Genomic DNA, 20867 nt, shown 5'->3' with positions numbered 1-20867 from the left:
GTATAGACACGGTGAGTGAAGCCGAGAGCAAGATATGCCTCGTCATATTTTCTGCATTTAACTTTTAAATGACCAGCACCTGCCTGGGCCTGTGCGACTTCATCTATGGCTTTTCTCTTCGCTTTCACAAACCAATCCATCTCCCACTCTAAGTTTGTTCTTTGGCTGTTTACTTATTTCTTTTCTTTTTCTGCTGATGGCCCGCGCTCGATTTGAAGCAGCGCTGCTTAGACCGATGGGTGTGTCATCAAAATACTGCGAGAGCTATAAGAGAGCGCGGACGTCTCCTTATGCTTTCTCTCGCTCGCCGTACTTTGATGTCATATACCGATCTGATCTTCAAGTGGAACACACCTCTTTACTCTCGCCTGTCACGTGACCGTGTAATCGCAGCCTCTGCGATTGAAAAATCGAAATTCTTCATATCGCGATATTATCGCAAATGCAATTAATCGTTCAGCCCTACTTAACACAGCAAAAGAGAAACTCCCCTTCACAAAATTCAAATCACAAATAATACTACAGATGATAAAGAACGGGTTGAATGTTAACCACTTTCGTTTCCATATCTATAAACTATGATATACGTTCGTCAGCATGCATTGAATAATCCCATGTTGTAGCGCTAAAAAAATATTGAGACCAAATCATGTGCTCGTGCGACCAGCTGAGAAAGTTAGTTGCAAAAGTGAGTCCAGTGGGAAGAATGAGTCTGGAGCCCTGTATAGGCTATACAGTGCATGAAAAGCAAACTGGTGCTCTTCTGTTTCTTTTGGTGTATGACTCCCCCTTGTGTCGTATAAAAAGCACAATACACTCTGTTTCGGCTGCCTGAAACAACCACGGTTAGATCAGATAATCGCGATTAGACGGTTATTTAATTATCGCGACAGGCCTAAGTTCAACCCAAATATTCAGATGTGTGCAGCGCATTTTATGGAGGACTGTTTCCTGATCCTGGGAGAGTAGACTACAATGCCGGCTGTTCTGACTCCGACTGCAAGTACGTTTTTTATATTTAAAGGATTTACCACTGATGATTCAAACACGAGTTTTGGGCAGTGTAGAGTAGCGCTTGTAGTTTGTCATTTCTCTGATCACAAATGCAGACATGGTTTTATGTTTACGCGGCGCGATGCAACGTTTCCGTCACACGCTTGAGGTGTTCGGCCAATCACAATGCACTGAATAGCTGGCCAATCACAGCACACCTCGCTTTTCAGAGCGATGAGCTTTGTAAAAATCGACGCGTTTCAGAAAGGCGGGGCATAGAGGAGAAACAATAATGTACAGTATGTGGAAAATAATGTGTTTTTTTAACCTTAAACCGCATAAACACATTTCATTACACCAAATACACAAAATAATGTTCTTTTTAGTAACATCATATGACCCCTTTAACACTTAAATGTTACTTGTAATAAAGAAAAGAATATAATCAATTTTCATCTAGTTTTGATATTGATTTATATTGTGAGTGATGCTTTTCAGAAGGCAGTTAAAGGGATAGTTCACCCAAAAATGAAAATTCTGTCATCATTTACTCACCCTCAAGTAGTTCCAAACCCGTATAAATTTCTTTGTTCTGCCGAACAGAAAGGGAGATATTTTGAAGAAAGTTTGTAACCAGGCTGTTTTGGGGCACCATTGACTTCCATAGTAGGAGAAAAAAATACTATGTAAGTCAATGGTGCCCCAGAACTGCTCTGTTTCCCACATTCTTCAGTCCTGATCCTGGTAGAGTAGACTACAATGCCGGCTGTTCTGACTCCGACTGCAAGTACGTTTTTTATATTTAAAGGATTTACCACTGATGATTCAAACACGAGTTTTGGGCAGTGTAGAGTAGCGCTTGTAGTTTGTCATTTCTCTGATCACAAATGCAGACATGGTTTTATGTTTACGCGGCGCGATGCAACGTTTCCGTCACACGCTTGAGGTGTTCGGCCAATCACAATGCACTGAATAGCTGGCCAATCACAGCACACCTCGCTTTTCAGAGCGATGAGCTTTGTAAAAATCGACGCGTTTCAGAAAGGCGGGGCATAGAGGAGAAACAATAATGTACAGTATGTGGAAAATAATGTGTTTTTTTAACCTTAAACCGCATAAACACATTTCATTACACCAAATACACAAAATAATGTTCTTTTTAGTAACATCATATGACCCCTTTAACACTTAAATGTTACTTGTAATAAAGAAAAGAATATAATCAATTTTCATCTAGTTTTGATATTGATTTATATTGTGAGTGATGCTTTTCAGAAGGCAGTTAAAGGGATAGTTCACCCAAAAATGAAAATTCTGTCATCATTTACTCACCCTCAAGTAGTTCCAAACCCGTATAAATTTCTTTGTTCTGCCGAACAGAAAGGGAGATATTTTGAAGAAAGTTTGTAACCAGGCTGTTTTGGGGCACCATTGACTTCCATAGTAGGAGAAAAAAATACTATGGAAGTCAATGGTGCCCCAGAACTGCTCTGTTTCCCACATTCTTCAGAATATCTTCCTTTGTGCAGAACAAAGACATTCATACAGGTTTGAAACTACTTGAGGGTGAGTAAATGATGACAGAATTTTTGGGTGAACTATCCCTTTAACTCAGTGAACTGTAACACGCCATTCCTGACCTGGGGCTCCCTGGGTTTTTTTTTTTTAGAGATGTGATTTTTTTCCATTTATGAATTCCTGTGTATTCCAACCATATTCAATGGGGCTTAAATGCTTTCTTTGTTTTCAGGTACAGCAGATTTCAAACCAGGCTACTGGGTTGGTGTGAAATATGATGAGCCGCTGGGGAAGAATGATGGCAGGTCGGTGCATGCACAAGTTATTTATGTTAATGAATAAGACCAGCAGGTCTTTGAAAATGACTAATGTGACCCTTACATGAACCTTCTGAGAAAGTCTAACTGATGCATTTTGTTTGTCTTGATTTAGTGTGAATGGGAAACGTTATTTTGAGTGTGAGCCAAAATATGGTGTCTTCGTGAAGCCCCTCTCAGTAACTGTGGGAGACTTCCCTGAAGAGGACTATGGTTTGGATGAGATGTAAGACTCGCCTGATGAGCAGTCAGAAGTGTCAGAAGAAAGATCCTCTTTCTTCCAGAGGTTTGGCTCCATGCAGTGAGACATTGCTGCGGTAGAAGGTTTTTTTGTCATCAATGCAGATCATTTTGTTTTATGCTGGTCTGGAAGAGATCAGTAAAAATTGTACCTTAATTTCCTGCAGTCAAACTCAAGGAATGATCTTAAACAACATCTGTGCCCTGGCAACTAGAAGTAACTAGTAAGGCAAATGTGAGAACACCAGCCGAGGTCAGAGTAAAGAAAAGCATTCACTTGCATGTTGATTGTTCATTATTGAATTCCAAAGTTCTGCAGCTAATTTGAGCCCAGACCGAATAATTTTACTTCAAACAAAACCAACCAACCACAACAGAAAATGTTCTTCACGTTTTTGCAGTTCTGTGCACACTGTATTGTACTAATGTATTTGTACTAATGAATTCCTCCTTTTCAGCAGCCGATTACATTCTCATGCCTCAATATGACTGTGTTGTAGGGTATCAGTCCCTCATTCTCTTTGGCACTTTAGCGATTAGCTCACTAATGAGATGTGTAATGTAGAACCCGTGGCCTCAGTTTTTCTATGGTTCTGTATTTTAGTGTAAATTACAGAAATGTGACCAGAAGTCTTGTTTTTTTTTTTTTGTGAAAATCGGCATGTAAGTATTTTCATGCATGTCGTTAATCAGAAAGGCCTAATGTTTGTATGTAATTCTGTTTAGTAAAATCTCTTTGTTTCAAATAAATCCATGTGCCAATTTTGAACATCCTGCAGACATATGCCCAAATTGTCTTTTTTTTTTTTTTACTGCCTTAATACATAGCATGAGACTCATGTTGCGGTGAAAAACACTGATAAAACCTTCATAGCTCACACAAGCGGTAATAAACATTTGGTTTTGGTGCACAGCAAGTCAGCAACTTATATGACTCGTATGAATGTCATAATTATGTTATAGTAGCTTTAACAAAATGCATTGTAAAAGTGGAAGTTTTGGACACTAGACCAGGGCCAGGCACAAACGCTGATGTTGGATATAGACGTGCATCTCTTTCTTCCTTTCTTCCTTTACTCCATGCTTATATTAAGTGGCCATAAATTCGAAAAAAAATGAAGTATTTTTGTTTTTGACATCGTTTTGATAATCTTACAGTCTGTCACCATTTGCAAAGAAAGTACAATTGAATTGATCATTTATCAAAAACGTGGCCATGGGATTTCTGTCTCAACCGATCATTCCTGTCAAGTTTTTGTAAGTGTATTTCGATTCCCCCCTGCAGACTGTGATGCTTTGCAAAAATAAAATGAGTTTCAAATCACTTGCTTGGACATCATTACTTTCAAAACAATAATGAAACATTAGATATGCAGGGCGAGCGCCTGCTTTTTACAGTAAACACACACCCAGGGGCGGACTTAACCAATAGGTGAGGTAACACAAAAAACAACAGATTCAGTATTCCTCAAAATGAATAAAAGTAATGCAACTCAGAATATGGCGCAAACCTGCAATAATTAAATGTTAAACAACACAAATATCCTTTATGTATTTAATCCCATTCTATTAACCAATGTCTTTGCTTCTGACCTTCGATGATCCAGTTCAACCATAATAATAAGCACAAATTACTCTAGACAAACATTTGTGTCTTTTTTTATTGCTGAAGTGTGTTGAAATTTCTTCTTCTGCATTCTACTGTACAGACGTAAATTTACTTTCCCTTCAGCCTGAGGCTTATTCATTTCACTTTTGGTGTGAAAAGGCTTTTATATTTGCCAAAAATAGAACTTTTTTATTTTAAAAACAAGCAAGCTCTGTCCACCCTGTTGAAAAACCCAGCATATGCTGGTTAGGTATGTTTTGATGCTGGTTTAAGCTGGTCCTTTGCTGGTTTATGCTGGTCATGTGCTGGCAAAGGACCAGCTTAAACCAGCAAAGGACCAGCATAAACCAGCAAAAGGACCAACTTAAACCAGCAAAGGATTAGCTTAAACCAGCATCAAAACATACCTAACCAGCATATGCTGGTTTTTTCAACAGGGCAGATTTAAAAAGTAACGCAAAAGTAACGTAACACATTACTTTCCATAAAAAGTAACTAAGTACCATAATTAGTTACTTTTTTATGGAGTAACGAAATAATGCATTACTTTAAAAAGTAACTTTCCCCAACACTGTCCCACCAGTATGTATTTGTGTTAGAGCGTCAAATGTTCACTCACCGCTCAAAACGGCGAGTTTTTGTCAGGACCGGAGTTCTGCAAGCTGGCGAGTCCTCTCATTATAACAACGTATATGATGTAATAGCTTATTCACGGAATGTCGTGAGATCGCAATCAACTGAAGTGAGTGACCGCTTTTAGTGATTAGGCCTATAGACCTAGCGCTCTTTGCGTGAATTCTAAGCTGTTTTGACTGCCTCAGAATAGATACATTATTAGAAATTATTGTTTCAAGTCATAATTTTATTTGTCTTGATGTTTCAAAATGACTCTCTTGTGTGCTTTTCCTAGGCACGCCGGCGCGAAATTCCGCACACTTGTATAAATGCAGGAATGCAATGACTGGAGATTTTCTCTTAAGATTACATTTTCGATTTGTTTCTCGGCAAACCCGACGTTATGCCTTAAGAATACTAGGAATACGGAACGAGTTGCATGGGATAATTTTTATGACATTTGAGTCCTATTTGTAAGATTGAAGAAGTAAAATAAGGGTTAGGGTCTTCTTCTCCGTTTTTAGTGTATCTCTGTGGCAGAATTACAGCAACACATACTAATCTGGCATGTATACTACAGTTTTGTGTCGGTTTCGTGTGGACGCAGATATTTCGTGAGACGAGGGGAAAAAAAGATCGGATAGGGAAAGCTCTGGCTTCGTGTGGACGTAGCCTAAATTGGCCAATTCCAGAACAAAATTACATTAGTTGAAGGACCCCATTCATGATTATGTTGCTTTAGCCCCCTGTGAAGCCCATGACATGTGCATATGGTCAATTTCTGTCTCAGAATTGTTCAAATATTAAACTTTTTTGGAACCACTACAAAAGTGTTGCGTTTTGTTGTCCTTTGGTGTGACACCCTTAAATTCTATATTTTTAATTAAAAACTGCATGTTAAACTACATAATGATGGAAATTATGCAAATGTGTCTTGCGTACCGCTAATGACAGGTTAGCTCGGAATAGCAAGGTCATTAATTGACACAAAAGGCTGAAAAGTCCTTTGGTGTGACAGAAAATGTCACACCACAGGACAAAGATGTCACACCAGAGGACAAGGTCTCTTTAAAAAGCGTTTTAAATAATTAAATAAGATTTGTTTTACTCCTTTTTATTATTTTTTTGATCATTTCCAGTGTTCTTAAATGCAATAATTACATTAAACTATTTTCTGATGTTTTTGCAGAAAACTTATGTACTGTACTGTTATAAAATGTCATGAAAATAAGTATAAAATGTGGTAATTTGTTTTTGAAACTGAAAGGGAGAGAAATTACTGGAGGACATGGAAATATACAGAAAATTAACAGGGATCCACCAGAAGGGAGGAGATCCTAAGAGAACGATGCAGAAAGTAAATAGAATCAAAATGATGATTTAAAAAGAGTAGCCATATAGTTTAAAAAAATGCATTCACATCTTAATGAATATAGTTTGAATAGCAATCATATTTAGCTGTGCCACACATGTAGCACACATGTAGCAGGGGGGGCTAGAAAAGTTTCAGTAACATACTGATTGACTAAGAGACTGACTTTTGTTGATGAAAATCATTTTTTGTTTTGTTTAAAAAACATGTTGATATTGTTTGTATCAAAATGAAACTTTCTTCTTTGACATGTGCAAAATTAAATAGAAACATTATGTCACACTAAAGTCCTATGGTGTGACACATAAAAGAACCACAGATTAGTTTTTATCTGAGTATTGTAATAGGGGGGATATAAGTATCACTCATCTTAAAATGGTATAATTTTCAGCAGTTTTGAATGGATGACAGCAAAGTTTGTCCTGAAATTGTCATGGGGGAAAATAATGTTAATTATAATTTCATATTAAATAAATAACACTATACGTAAATAAGCGTCTAACAATGAAGATAAATCTCTCTCATGCTATTTATAGATTATTAAGAGGTTTGTTTCCCTTAATTTTTGCTATATGTCACACCATAGGACAATTTTGGAACATGATGCCATCATTTACAAATGGGGCCAATGAGGAAATACAGGCTAAAACTAGCTAGTCATGATCTGAAGAGAACGTTTTCACCATAATGTGGTTAATATGCATATGAGACAATGTCTGGTTTGATTATGCTGTTTTTTTTTTTTTTACATTTCCAGTTGTGAATACTTGAACAATACTTGGAGAAAAAAACGTGTTTTTGTGTGTGTGTGTGTGTGTGTGTGTGTGTGTGTGTCTAGTCCAGTGTAGTCCTACAGGACATTTTAATGAGTTTGGACTAAACATGGCATTTAAAATATGCTCCTGTAGAAGTCTTCTTAAAGACATATCAGAGGCAAAAATTATTTGGTTACAGTTCTTTTCTTTTTTACAGACTTTTTTTCTTTTCTTTTAAAGTTTATAGTATTTTTGTATAAAAAGGTCACGTTACATTTGTTTGAAAAGTGTTGATTTTGTTTCCTTCATGTATGGTAGAAAGAGTGATCCAAATAATGAGATTTAGTCTAACTGTGTGGACTGCATGATGTACAATAGAAAACATTTTCCTAATAATGCATAAAATAACTGATTAAACAGTAACTACCAAAGTATATACCAGTAAGCAAAAACATATCAACTGAGAAACTAAAAAAAAAAAAAAAAAAAGAGATCTTTAACAAAACCAAGCGATCCCCCTCTCAGACTGATTATGATGCAGCATAAATGATAGCGTCCATCTAGTTCATGTACTATAAGGCAGCTCTTAGAATAGTTGTTCTGTATAAAACTGTATAAAACATCAGATTTGTTCTTTGATCACACATGAATGCCATAACCCTCAAGAAAACAGAATCAGGCTTAAATAAAACTAACACACAAAGAGGCTAGGGTTCTTTAAAGAAAAAAGAAAAAAATCAAACCCTAATTCCCAACATAATATTTTTTATAAAACCTTTGAACGAAATATACTTTGATTAATGAAGTGAGTAAGTCAAAGCAAACGTCAAATTTGATCTATGATCTCTAGCGTAAAAACGACGGGAACATGTTTCAATTTTTTTGTCTGAAGGCACTTGATTACACAGTTTCTAGTGTGATATGCTGGCACAGCCAAGCAGCAGTATTTGTTTAACCAAAGCCACACGTTAAAACCCTTACCATTTAGACCTTTCAATCACAATCCCATCACATACAGACGACTTCTTCATCGCTTTTTGGTTTCTCAGGCTCTTTACTGTACGAGGAAAAAACGAGCTGAGATCAGGGATGTTCTGAGATGGGAGCTGCAGTCACAGGAGGTTGCGCTAGGTTGATTTCAGGGTTCGTCTGTCTTTATTTCTCTCTGAGCCCTCTTGGCCCTGTTCGCCCAGCGAGGGGAGAAACGACACTTCGCGCACACAAACTCACAATCACATACTTGTACAGCCGTGAAAGAGATTTGGGTACTTGTGGATACTTGTCTGTTCATGGGCCAGCCTTGAGGATGCAGACATGAAAAAAGACATAAGAAAACAAAAAGAAGCCCAAAAGGACCAAAGGTTAAAATACCTCTGCTTTTAAAACCAATTCGGCCAAACGTAGTGAACAGAAGATAACGAAAAAAACGTCCAGTAGGGTGAAATGTCTTTCTTTTCTCAACTCAAAGCATCTACACATCCTTCACAGATTGGATTAGGCAGCAGTTCAGCATGTTGGAAGAGAAGGCGTAGTGCTGGATGCAGGTGCTCTATAACCAGGTTAGAAAGTTCTCCTTGTCGATCTTGGTAGCTGCCAGCACTGACTCCATGTCGTTGAGGATGTCGGAGCTCAGGGCTTCCTGCAGGCTAGGCATCAGCTCCTCGCCCTCCACCACCATGCTCTCCCCCTCCAGGGTGCCCAGGTCCACGTCTGTGCCCGGGATCGCGTCTAGGTAGTCGGGGAAGCGGCTGGGCTGTGTTGCCATCGAGCTGGGGCCGAGGCGATCGCCTGAGAGCGAGACGGTTGCTCTTAAAATGTGCTGACATCATGTGTGTGGTTACATTGAGTACTCTTGTTGTGGCGTACCTGTCTCCATCTCGTCCACGCTGTTGAGGAAGTCGTCAGGAGTGCGGGGGACGCTGTAACTGCTCATGCTCAGGCCACTGTCTGTGCTCTCGTCTCTGGAGTGATATGTCCCACTGCACAGGAAAACACCAGGCCACAACTGCTTAGACAAATCGAAACTGTGCACATATGTAAATTGTACGCTTACACTATTTGTTCAAAAGTTTGAGGCAAGATAATTTGGAAAAAAATTTATACTTTTATTCAGCGAGAATGCTTTAAATTGTTTAAAAGAGGCATTCAAAGACATTTAAAGTGTTACAAAAGATTTGTATTTTAAATGAATGGTGAACTTTATATTTATTAAAGAATCCTGGGGAAAACCATTCATGGTTTCCACAAAAATATTAAGCAGCACAACTGTTTTCAACACTGATAATAATAAAAATGTTTACAGAGCATCAAATCAGCATATTATAATACAATACTACTACAGCAGAAAAGAGTTCAAGATATATATATATACACACACACACACACACAGTAGTCAACATTTGAAGTGGATCAAAAAGTTTAAAAGAAACTAAAAAATATATAAAAAATTATAAATCTTAAAAACACCTCAAACCTTTGAGCAGTTTTATACAGTGAATATAAATATACTTTTTCCATGATTTTTTTTTACATACATGACTAAATAAATAAAATAAAAAATATTATTAGAAAAAATAATTTATCCACTACAAAGATGTCTACAAAAAGCAAAATATACCGTGCCATTAGGTCAACACACACTTGATTTATTTTTGACCACAATCCAAACACAAAACAAGCTAAGAATATAACAGTGCAAAGCACTGAAATCCAGCACAGATGGATGTTCTTTTTTTATTAAGTAACAGTTTCTAGAATCACAATATTATTAAGTAGGTTGAGAAAATGATAGTAATGGTAAAGAAAGTGAAGAGCTGTGGAGAGTTTGCATAAGCTAAAACAGAAGTATGTTTTGATTTGTTTAAATCACTTGTTTTAAACACCCATTTGTGTTATTTCAAAGTTTTGATGACTATAAAAAAACACATTCCCACATTCATTCACTAATTTCCACAGATTTTGTAGCCATTGCCTCTTAACTTGTGTCGATTTATCTAGAATAATTGCGAACAATTATTGCTCATTCCGCTAGTAATTGCTTGTACTACTCGCAGTGGCCTGCTTTGAACTGCCTTTGATTGTAAAAGGTGTTGTTTTGCTGGTGGTCTCTCTATAAATAGCATGCAGGCAGTTCAGTACAAAGTGCTCAAATAAAGAGGGCAGAGGACATGCTACAGTGAAGGAAAATACAGCAAGTTTCTTCTAATTAAGAGAATGAAATGTGGCTTCAAACGGCCATTGTCAAGTAGATTCATTTTTACAAAGTTTTTGTTATTTAAAATTTGTATTACTCATTTTATATATATTTTTAAAAAAATGCTTAATTTTATTTTTAGATTTTTTAAATATATTTAAACATGTATTAATTTTTTTTATAAATTTTTATATATATATATATATATATATATATATATATATATATTATTGAAGAACAAAATTGAACAATTACACAGAGTTAACAATGCTCCTCTTGATTTAAAATGTTTTCCCCTTTTCAAAATCCCACCCCCCAAAACACACAAATTGAATTTTTTTTTTCAATATTAGTTTTCATATTTGAGCTGCCAGATTTAGTGTGTTAACTGATATCATTAAAATAAGGGTATTAGATATCAATGCAGGTGGCTTATAACATTTTTAACTATAATGCATTCAGTATTTAAAACTAAATGAAAGAAAATAAATAAATGAATTTGTGCCAATTTTTATTCTTATTTGAATTAGTTTTAGAATCACGCAAATGTTTTTGATTTAGTTTTTAGCCCAATATTATGTTTTACATATGTTTTAGAACATTTTATAATTTTATATATAATATGTTTTTAGTAGAAATATGTAATAATATTACAATAGGCTGTGAATGCAATTTTATGATGACTGAGCGATTCATGATAGGATTTTCAGCCACTACATCAATGCCTTTAAGTGTATTTGAAGGCCTATCTTTATTGGTCTTTTAAGTGAGCTGCTTCTAGCTAGAACCGGTAAGATCATCCCTGAAGATCTCTGTTTATTTAGTTTTCCAGCAGGGGGGTCTGCAGCACTGAGTCAACACCATGTTTACATTCCAAAGCAGGGGCAGCTGAGCAAAACCTCCTCCACCTCCCCATCTGCCAACCTCTCATTTAATAGCTCACAAAAACATACACAGCAAGTATCTCTACTTCAGATTTACCCACCCTACACAATATGTACTGAGAAACAAAGTGCAACAGGTTGCTTTGAGGTGCAAGGTGGACCAGACCTTATGCCAATAATCTGTCAAAACAACCTGCACAATTATACGATACGGTACATTAAAAAAAAATACACAACATGAACAACAAGTACACATGGCACAGATCAGGCTCGTTTACACAGCAGAACACTATGTGCCCATCTAGCATGTGAGGACAGAATGTTCTGACAGGTGTGTGTGTCTGACCTGGGGTCTCTGGCGAAGGAGCTCTTGTTTGATCCTCAGTCTCTCTTTCTCCATCTGGATCTGCTGCAGCCTGATCTGGTTGTTTCCACCCAGCACTCCACTCTGTGGACTGGAGGGCAACTGGGAGCCTTGCTTCACTGGAGCACTCTGGGAAATTCGCTGCTGGTTCATAGCTGAGGACACAAAATCGATTACGTTATGATGCTTCATTCTATTATTTATTAGCATTAATTATATTATCTAGTTTATATTTAAAAGCAAATATACTAGCACTAGAAAATACAGTATCACATATGTAAATAAAACCTAATACTTTTCATTTTTGGCATTATAGTGTTACTATATTGTATATATAAGCACTACTGAAACGCATTATTAATCAGAACCCAGGACATTAATCATAATGTGTGTGTTTATGTATGAAATCTGAATATACATTTATAAATTCAAATAAGCACTTACAAGTCTGAATTTATTTAGTGAGGCATTTATCACTTTCAGAAAATTACTACATATTCAGATTTACATCTACATTTTCCATATTTAGACCTATAAATGTGTATGTATATGTGTGTATTTACATCTATGTATTTACATGTGTGTGTGTGTATATATATATATATATATATTAGTGCTGTCAAACGATTAATCGCGATAATTTATTTCCAAAAATGGATTTTCTAATTTTAAATTCATTTTTAATTTATATAAACACCTCAGATTCAATCTCCAGTCAAAAATAACCATTCATAAAATCTGTCACTAAAGGAGGTAGTAGCATTAGCCATGTATACGATATAGGGTAAAAAAAGGCCTATCAATGCAAGCGAATGGATCAATGCGTATCGCCACAGACGCAAACACAGAAACAAATGTTTTGGACAACAGGGAGGTGGGGTGTTACAGTAATTGGACTAATGAAAATGGCTGTTTACTTATGCACTGAGGCCACCAGTGACAACAAAGCTGTGATGGAGCTGGCGTTGTCATGCGCGAGGGAGCCCCGTCTTCCCTGCTTATCCTCATCACCATTCAATCAGAGTGTGTTTACACTACCTCAGGCCTGAATGAGTCTCCGTTCTCCTCTCACCATGGGAATCAGATCAGAGACTCACCACGCCTCACACACACACACACACCCCCCCCGCAACCACCATCCCCCACACTGCCTGAGGCGTGGAAGAGTGTGTGGGAATGTATACGAGTGCTAGTGTGTGTGTATGTGTGTGTGCGCGTTTGTTTCTCTTTAAAGACTCTTATCTCGCATAGATAGGGGTCTATTGAAGCTGAATGGTGGAGCAGTAATGGCTGATCTCAAGGTAGGAGTGACCAGTTAATACAGCCTGATATCTTGCAGCCAGATTTGTTGCGTCTGTGAACGGGAACACAACAAAAAACTCTTGATTCTCAGGTCTGGATTTCCCTGACTGCTGTGGGTTTCTCACTTGGGAAACTCCATTCCACAGCACGATCAGGCCTGAATGAGTCTCCGTTCTCCTCTCACCATGGGAATCAGATCAGAGACTCACCACGCCTCACACACACACACACACCCCCCCCGCAACCACCATCCCCCACACTGCCTGAGGCGTGGAAGAGTGTGTGGGAATGTATACGAGTGCTAGTGGGGGAGTGTGTGTGTGTATGTGTGTGTGTGTTTGTTTCTCTTTAAAGACTCTTATCTCGCATAGATAGGGGTCTATTGAAGCTGAATGGTGGAGCAGTAATGGCTGATCTCAAGGTAGGAGTGACCAGTTAATACAGCCTGATATCTTGCAGCCAGATTTGTTGCGTCTGTGAACGGGAACACAACAAAAAACTCTTGATTCTCAGGTCTGGATTTCCCTGACTGCTGTGGGTTTCTCACTTGGGAAACTCCATTCCACAGCACGAAGATGACAAGAACACACAAACAAGTCTTATCCATCTGGCAGAATGACTCAAGTGTTGCATAGGTTTGTGCCACGGACGTGTTCTTCAACGAGCCAGCAGGAGGAGGAGGAAACGTGCCAGAGGAACACAATTAAAAAGAGAGAGTAAGAAAGATAAAAGCTCTGATTGACGTACAATAGCTCTGGAACACATCCATCCAGTAATACGTCTTTATCAGGCCATCTCGCAAAGCTGCCAGCCAATAGCAGCTCCCCTGTCATTTGCAGGTGAGACCGAAGGGGTGTTGGGAAACGTCAGAAAACGCAGAGCCAGGACCTTTGAAGCCTTTGTAAATATTTGTTGGCTGTCTATTTAACAGGTTTATTGTATAAAAGCAGCGCTCAAATTGCGTTTCCAGTTAAAGGGGTCATATTATGCTTTTTCACTTTTTCAACTTTAGTTAGTCTGTAATGTTGCTGTTTGAGCATAAAAAAGATCTGCAAAGTTACAAAACTCAAAGTCCACTTCAAAAGGAGATACTTTATTTAACACAAATCACTACAACGAACGACTCGTTTGGACTACAACGCATATTTTCCGGGATTTGTGATATCACAAATATCGACGAATGGGACGAGACCTAGTTGAGCTGCATTAGAGAAGGCAACGAGTGTTATCACTATGTCGGAGACACGCTAGCTTTCCCAAGACAGACGAACTTAGAGTGGTTACAATCATCCGGGTTTAAATCACACTCAAATTGATTTGATTTTGACGCAGTATTTACACAGAAGCTTGCAGGCGGCTATGGTAAGGGGCGTGACATTTCCCGACCAGGCCCCGAGTGCTGCCAATCACAACACACACTGGCCCAGGTAAACAATCACGGCACATTTCGTATTTCAGAAGGCGGGCCTTCGTTTGATACAGGAACTATTCCAGCCGTTCATGCCAGACTGGGGAAGAGAGGTGTTGTAATGTAAAATATGTGGAAAAATAATGTGTTTTTTTCGAACAACCTAGTATGAGCCTGTTCTAGTACACCCCCAAAACAAAATCAAGACTTTGTAAAAGAGCATAATAGGACCCCTTTAAGAGATAAGCACATAAAGCAGAGGAGACAGGGAAAGAGAGTCAATCTGTGTCCAGAAGAAAAGCCTCTCTATATCCTATCATACATAAACCTCAGCGGGCCACACAAAAGCAAGCTGTGAGCTGCCGGAAGCCAGCATGAGGAAACTCAGCTGTGACTAGAGTGTAGTAGGAAACCAGTTGAAAGGAAGATGGAAGCCGTATCACTTACAAGTAGAAACAGCAGGTGGTATATTTATACATCAAGACTTGGAGACTTTCACAGTTATTATTAGTGATTACTGCAGTGAGAAATGCAAATGTGTTTCCGTTATTCACACTAAGCTACTCAAGTAATATGTATCGCAGTTATGAGTCATTAAAGTGCTTTCTAGTAGGTCCTTGGCTTTTTCTTTTCACACACACACACTGTGTTCTTCCAATATGCTCACCTTATTTAACCACAAATACCTGATCATTTATCCAATTATTTCACTAGATTACACTTGGAATCCTTTTCACTCTCGTTTCTTTCACCAAAAAAGTACTTGAAACTTTGATCACACTGGAGACACATTTGAACAAAAGGTGTTCACGCCATGTCTGAATTACCATAATTACAATATTCAGATTTGTAAAAAAAAAACAAAAAAAACACATTAACTTCCCAGTAGAATTCAAAATTATAACTTGTAAACTAAATTTTCTGAGATGTCTTGTACCACGTGACTGCTGCAATGTCATGAAGAAACTCTAAAAATGTCAGTGGCTTCAGCAGTTCTGATAAATAATTCCTATAATTAGCTATTGCTAATACCTTAATAGTGCAAGAATAATCTAAAAATAAATGAAATACATACATTAGTGTTCTATACGGATCCCCGCACCTGACATGCAGAAAAAAATCGTTCCATGTTAATCATTCTATCCCTCGTTTTACTAAATCGTGCACACAATTTACTAATTTGTTCTCTCGCTTTAAGTAAATTTTGCACTCGGTATAATAATGTGCCCTCATTTTAAGTAAATTGTGTGCACGAAATAATTCATTTTACTTCCCATCCACATTCTCATAAACCTGTTGCTGCATAAAACAAGGGCACAAATTATTATTTCGCGCGCACGATTTACTTAAAACCGAGGGAACAAATTAGTAAATCGTGCGCACAATTTACTTTTTTTTCTGCATGTCATGTGCAGGGCTCCGTAGTTCTGAATCTAGCAGAGTAAAATAAATATGAATTTAGATCCCCTAAATAAACTGTTTATGAACAATGCATTTGCATAACGATGGTTACTTTTGTATTGTGATTAATCAAATTACACAAATTAACTTTGCTGTTAATAGCGTTTACATAGAAATGCATAGTTCTGAGTCTGAGGATGTGAACAGCCCGAGTAGAACGTCCCGGGTTGTCATCTTGTAATTACGACATAGTATAAATGCAGCAAAAGGTATACATGTAATCTGGTTAAAAAAAATAAAAAATTCCAGATACTATCCGAATGAATGTTAATGCCAGGTGTAAAGTAGCCAATAGGCACTTGGGAGTGGCCTGTTTTGACTTGGGCTAGTAAGCAACCACCCAAAACATGCTAGCACCCAAATAGCAACGCCCTAAAACAGAACACCCCAGCAACAACCATTGGAACTGCAAGAGGAAGCACTGCTAACATTTACTTCAGAATACAAACTATGAATGCACTGATAAACTCTGTCACCTTTGAATGTGAACCACTGATGTCACATTCGTCATCCTGTTTCCTAGTAAGGCGAGTGCCTTGGGAGTCGTGAAGTGTTTATGCAACCGTTCTTGAGTTTGTGTGTCAGCTCAAAGCTCTGGAAAAGATGAGTGCTTCACAAGAGCATGACATCACTCTGCACTTGCCAACAAGGTGCCAACTCCTGCAATGAAGTACTATGATAATCCCAGCACATGGCTGATAACCGAAGGTTCCAGTCAGCCGTTGTGCTCAAAAACTACACACCACAAAAAAGATGGAGTTAGCATGATTGTTTTTGAGTCTAATGGCCAGATGAAGTGTGAAATACATCATAAAGTCCCATGGTGGACTCTTAGACCATACCTCCCAGCCTTTTTGCCACCTCTTAGGAAGGAGGCATAAGTTTATCCTGTGGGCTTTCTTCCTTTTTCTCCTATTCCTCCCTTTCTTTTCCCTCTTCCCTTCCCCCTCTCTGGCCCTGCCTCTGCCTGCCCTCTTCCTCTCTCTCTCTCTCTCTCTCTCTCTAACATTGGGTCTCTTTGACTGAAAAGGTCTGGAACAGATTAGGAGCAGAGCTGCAGCATCGAGAGGCCTGGCACCGACTCAAGTCCGTCTAGATATGCAGCTGAGAACAGTTCTGCCTGCACTGGGCCTCACGCGGGGTGGGAAGGGGGGGGGTGAGACAGAAAGAGAGAATGGCCAGACTTCAGTTCTCTGTTAAAGGAGTACAATCCCATTCTACTCCCTGCTCAAATTACCCAAGTGTCTCCAGCGGGTGAGCGGAGAGCCAGACGGGACAACATGTCAGGTTAGCAACACATTTAATCGTTTTTTTTGGGTTCAACTGGTGCAAGGAGGCGCTAACACGTTTTTTGAAGTTGGTGGGACCTCACTGAGAGGAGCTGAGGGATGAAAACACAAACACAAAGGTCATAATAAAATGCAGACAAAAGCAGTTACATAAAAACAGCATGGGAACGCCCAAATATTCTCAACTTGCGGCAAGGAACGAGTTAACCACGTCTACCCCCTTGCAGTTCTCCCCCTCACATTACGTCTGTAATTCAGGGGCCCACCAGCCTTGTCCGCTGAACACTTATAAATCTTCAAAGGGCTTCACCCACCAGCGCCGACCCCCCTCCCTTTTTGTCTTTCGTTCTTTCTCTCTCCTGCCTGACCTAGCCGTTCACAGACTGTTTACCACTTTACCCACGACCACTTGTGTGTTAGCTGTACGGAAACTTGTTTCGTAGTTGAGGGTTTTGGTCAAAAATGGTGCAGAACATGCTTGTTCATACATGTAGGAGATAGTGAGATAGTATCTCTGGCTAAAACTCTTTTGGGATGAAGGGAAAGCACTTCAAGCGTGAGTAACTCAAAGTGACATAAGTAGAAGGCTTCATCTCTTTGTGAGCATAGAAATAGATTAAAGAGAGGGACTGAAAGGGGTAGAAAAAGGACAAACATCTCAGTCTGACAACCTTTCGGTCAACCATTTATGTTCACAGCAAAAAACAAATGATTAGATTAACGTGACAGTTCCGCTGCTTAGATAGGTTTCATTGTCTTTATGTGGATTATGGATGCATATCTGAACAAGGGGTTTAGGGAAGGGCATAATCAGATGCAGTTTGAGCTAGTTTGTGTGTGAGTAAAAGAATCACATTGCAGAGTCCTGAGTGTGGAGCAGTTTTGGCTAACCTCAGTATGAGTCACAGGAAGCAGGAATACTCTCCGAATAGTGTGGCACAAAAACACACTCACTTTCATTCGCACACAGCGCAGAGAGTAGCCATCTACACTCGGTTTGTAATCAGTATAATAATACAGCAATAAGAGATAGTTGCAGTTATTTTACCACAGTGGAACTCGGATTCAGTGATTCACCAAAATTAAAGTTCTCATTGAGTCAAAAGCAGAAACCAAAAATAACATTTCTGTAATTAAATTTGGGTAACTGAACTCGGTATGCAGCTGAGGGTGTTCATAGGTGATAAACCAGTTGTAGTAAAGTGCGGCCGCCTCTCGATACTTCAGCCAAAAAAATTTTGTACATATTCTAGTAACGATTTTGGTCATATTGGACCATGAAAGCGTGTTTAATTGTTGTTAGCTTATCCACACTTAACAGATGTTCAAAACATGTAATCGAAGACGCGTTAACCGTTTCCGTGAATTGAATTTTTTTGCAATTTCGATGAACATTTTCAATTGTCGAAATTTCAGTGCATCACTACTCAGGTGGCTTATTTCTTTTATAAAATGGTGGCGACGCTGTCATGCTAAGAGACCAATGTTTAATGAAAAGTATGATTTATAATGATACTATTTTTATTATCATGAACTTTTATGATTTTAAGCTCACCGTAACGCGGGTCAAGTCGTGGGTCCAGCCAAGAGGTGGTTTTGTTCTTGTGATTGATGTAGTAGATCTCTCCTTCTGAGGTAATAGCTTGCTCCCAACCATCAGGAAGAGGACCTGAGAGAGAACAGCCAGTGTACAGAAAATTATCCATTACTAAGTGAAATGATCATTTTTTGAAACCTTTGGCCATAATCCACACATTTCTTTTTATCCAACACTTTCATGAGGTTATGAAATTTTGGAGAGAAATCTCCACCAATCACAGGAAAATCGCGAAAAGCAAAACGTTTTTGCTTTGATTCGAAGTTTGTAATGTGATTCACCTCGTAGCTGGCTTATAACTATTTAACAATTCCTATTGAAAAAATGAATAGGAAACATTCTTCCGGAATCAAGGCCGCTCAAAAAAAGTGGGCAGAAACTGCTGCACTCCATAGTTTCCAGGACCAAACGACTTTGCAAAGAAGGACATTAAAGTCTGTGGGAACACCTTAAAACACTGAACGAGACCAGTCTTGTCTGATTCCAACAGTTCCTGTTGAACCTTTCATAGTCTGGACACCCAGGTCACTATTGTCACTCCAACCAGACATCATCAACTGCCATTCACATGCATTCATTTGCATTCGTCTGATAAGGTTTTGGCGTCTGCTGAGGTAGAGGCGGGTTTGGGTGGGATGTAAACAGAGACTGCTACACCCGTAGAATTACCATAAGAATGCTGGGACTGAGAGTGTAGTGTTTAATATGAAACGAGTGTTTGGAGTTGCTGACCTGAGGCAGGGTTCATGATGTTCTGCTGCTGCACAGGCACTGGGCTGGCCGGGGCGGCCTGGTTCATCTGAAGGAGGGCCTTACGTGGATCCTGCCAGGTGGTCGTCTGGTCATTATGGCTATGAGGAGACAGAGACATACATAAGCAGGACTATTAGACAGAAATATTGTCGCTGTGACCCAAATCCTAATGAGCTGCCTCTTTGGCTTGACATATAAGACCAAAACAAACTGCCAATTTTATACACATGTATGTATGCATGTACAGTCAAACCAGATTTTTTTCAGACACCTTCAACATTTCTCACATCATCACAGATAATTCGCTATAGTTTAGAAAATGGTAATAAAATATGGCAAGAACTCGGAGTTAAACTGTGTCAGACAGAACAAATTAATCTCGATAATGTCAGAAAACTTTGACAGAAAGGTATGTAATGAATAGCTGTCAGCTGTTAAATTTAAGTACACAATTAGATAATACCAATTTAGGTCAACCCACTACCAAGCAATGCTTAATTTTGTTCAGTCTGTGCTGTAAAAAGATTACATTAGCAATTAAAGAAAAACACTTAAAGGGGTGGTTTGCTGGTTTTTTTCTAGACGTGTGTTTATGGGGTGCGGTCTAACATGTGTTAATGCTTCGTTTAAAAAAAAAAAAAACATTATTTTTCACATAATTTACCTTTATTCCACACTGCTCTGTCCCTTCTCCGAGAAATACGCTGATCATTTCCTGCTTTTATGAAGCCCCTCTCTCAGAAATAGGCGATGGGCTCTGATTGGTTAGCTAGCCCAGTGTGTTGTAATTGGCTAGTGCGCGTCAAAACATCCCGCCCCTCACCTCAGCGGCATGTGCTCCGGTTGTATTGTAAACAATGGTGTCGTTAATATCGCTTATCAGTTTGAGCCCTATTGAGAAGCAGAGGATATTATTGAAGAGGATCGTGCAGAACCTGTTTTAATATACGGTTTCATCCCGATTAAAGCTTTAATACAGCAACTGCATGCGCGTCCATGTTTAATGCTTCTCATATCATAGCTATGTGAAAATAAGTGTATAATTGGAACAGTTTATTGTCGGAGCTGAGCTGAATGAGGGGGGGGGGATGCAGAGTGTGTGCAGAGCAGGGGGATGTGAGGAACAGTATTAAGAACCGCTGCTTTTGAACATTGATTTTGAAACTTGTGAATCCATTAGAATCGTTAGAAGACAGA

At 38.7% G+C, this 20867-nt stretch overlaps 2 protein-coding genes across 4 annotated transcripts in view; one reads left to right on the top strand and one right to left on the bottom strand.

Moving 5' to 3' along the window:
• The window catches only part of tbcb (tubulin folding cofactor B), a 12735-nt gene extending 8862 nt beyond the window's left edge, over window positions 1-3873 (top strand). For all 3 annotated transcript variants that reach the window (XM_016237005.1, XM_016237004.1, XM_016237003.1), the window contains exons 6-7: window positions 2744-2816; window positions 2944-3873. In XM_016237005.1, the coding sequence (XP_016092491.1) occupies window positions 2744-2816; window positions 2944-3058 (188 nt within the window). In that variant the 3' untranslated portion in view covers window positions 3059-3873. The remainder of the gene's footprint in view (window positions 1-2743; window positions 2817-2943) is intronic.
• A 3990-nt stretch (window positions 3874-7863) lies between these two features.
• The window catches only part of yap1 (Yes1 associated transcriptional regulator), a 36738-nt gene continuing 23734 nt past the window's right edge, over window positions 7864-20867 (bottom strand). The window contains exons 3-8 of the mRNA XM_016236972.1: window positions 19650-19768; window positions 18876-18989; window positions 11843-12015; window positions 11594-11598; window positions 9286-9473; window positions 7864-9207 (exon numbers count right to left, since the gene is read on the bottom strand). Of these exons, the coding sequence (XP_016092458.1) occupies window positions 8969-9207; window positions 9286-9473; window positions 11594-11598; window positions 11843-12015; window positions 18876-18989; window positions 19650-19768 (838 nt within the window). The 3' untranslated portion in view covers window positions 7864-8968. The remainder of the gene's footprint in view (window positions 9208-9285; window positions 9474-11593; window positions 11599-11842; window positions 12016-18875; window positions 18990-19649; window positions 19769-20867) is intronic.

Source organism: Sinocyclocheilus grahami, unplaced genomic scaffold, assembly GCF_001515645.1.
Source record: "Sinocyclocheilus grahami isolate Dianchi unplaced genomic scaffold, SAMN03320097.WGS_v1.1 scaffold503.1, whole genome shotgun sequence".
NCBI lineage: Eukaryota > Metazoa > Chordata > Actinopteri > Cypriniformes > Cyprinidae > Sinocyclocheilus > Sinocyclocheilus grahami.
The sequence above is the reverse complement of the archived record's forward strand: the minus strand, read 5'-3'. Positions and strand labels throughout refer to the sequence as shown.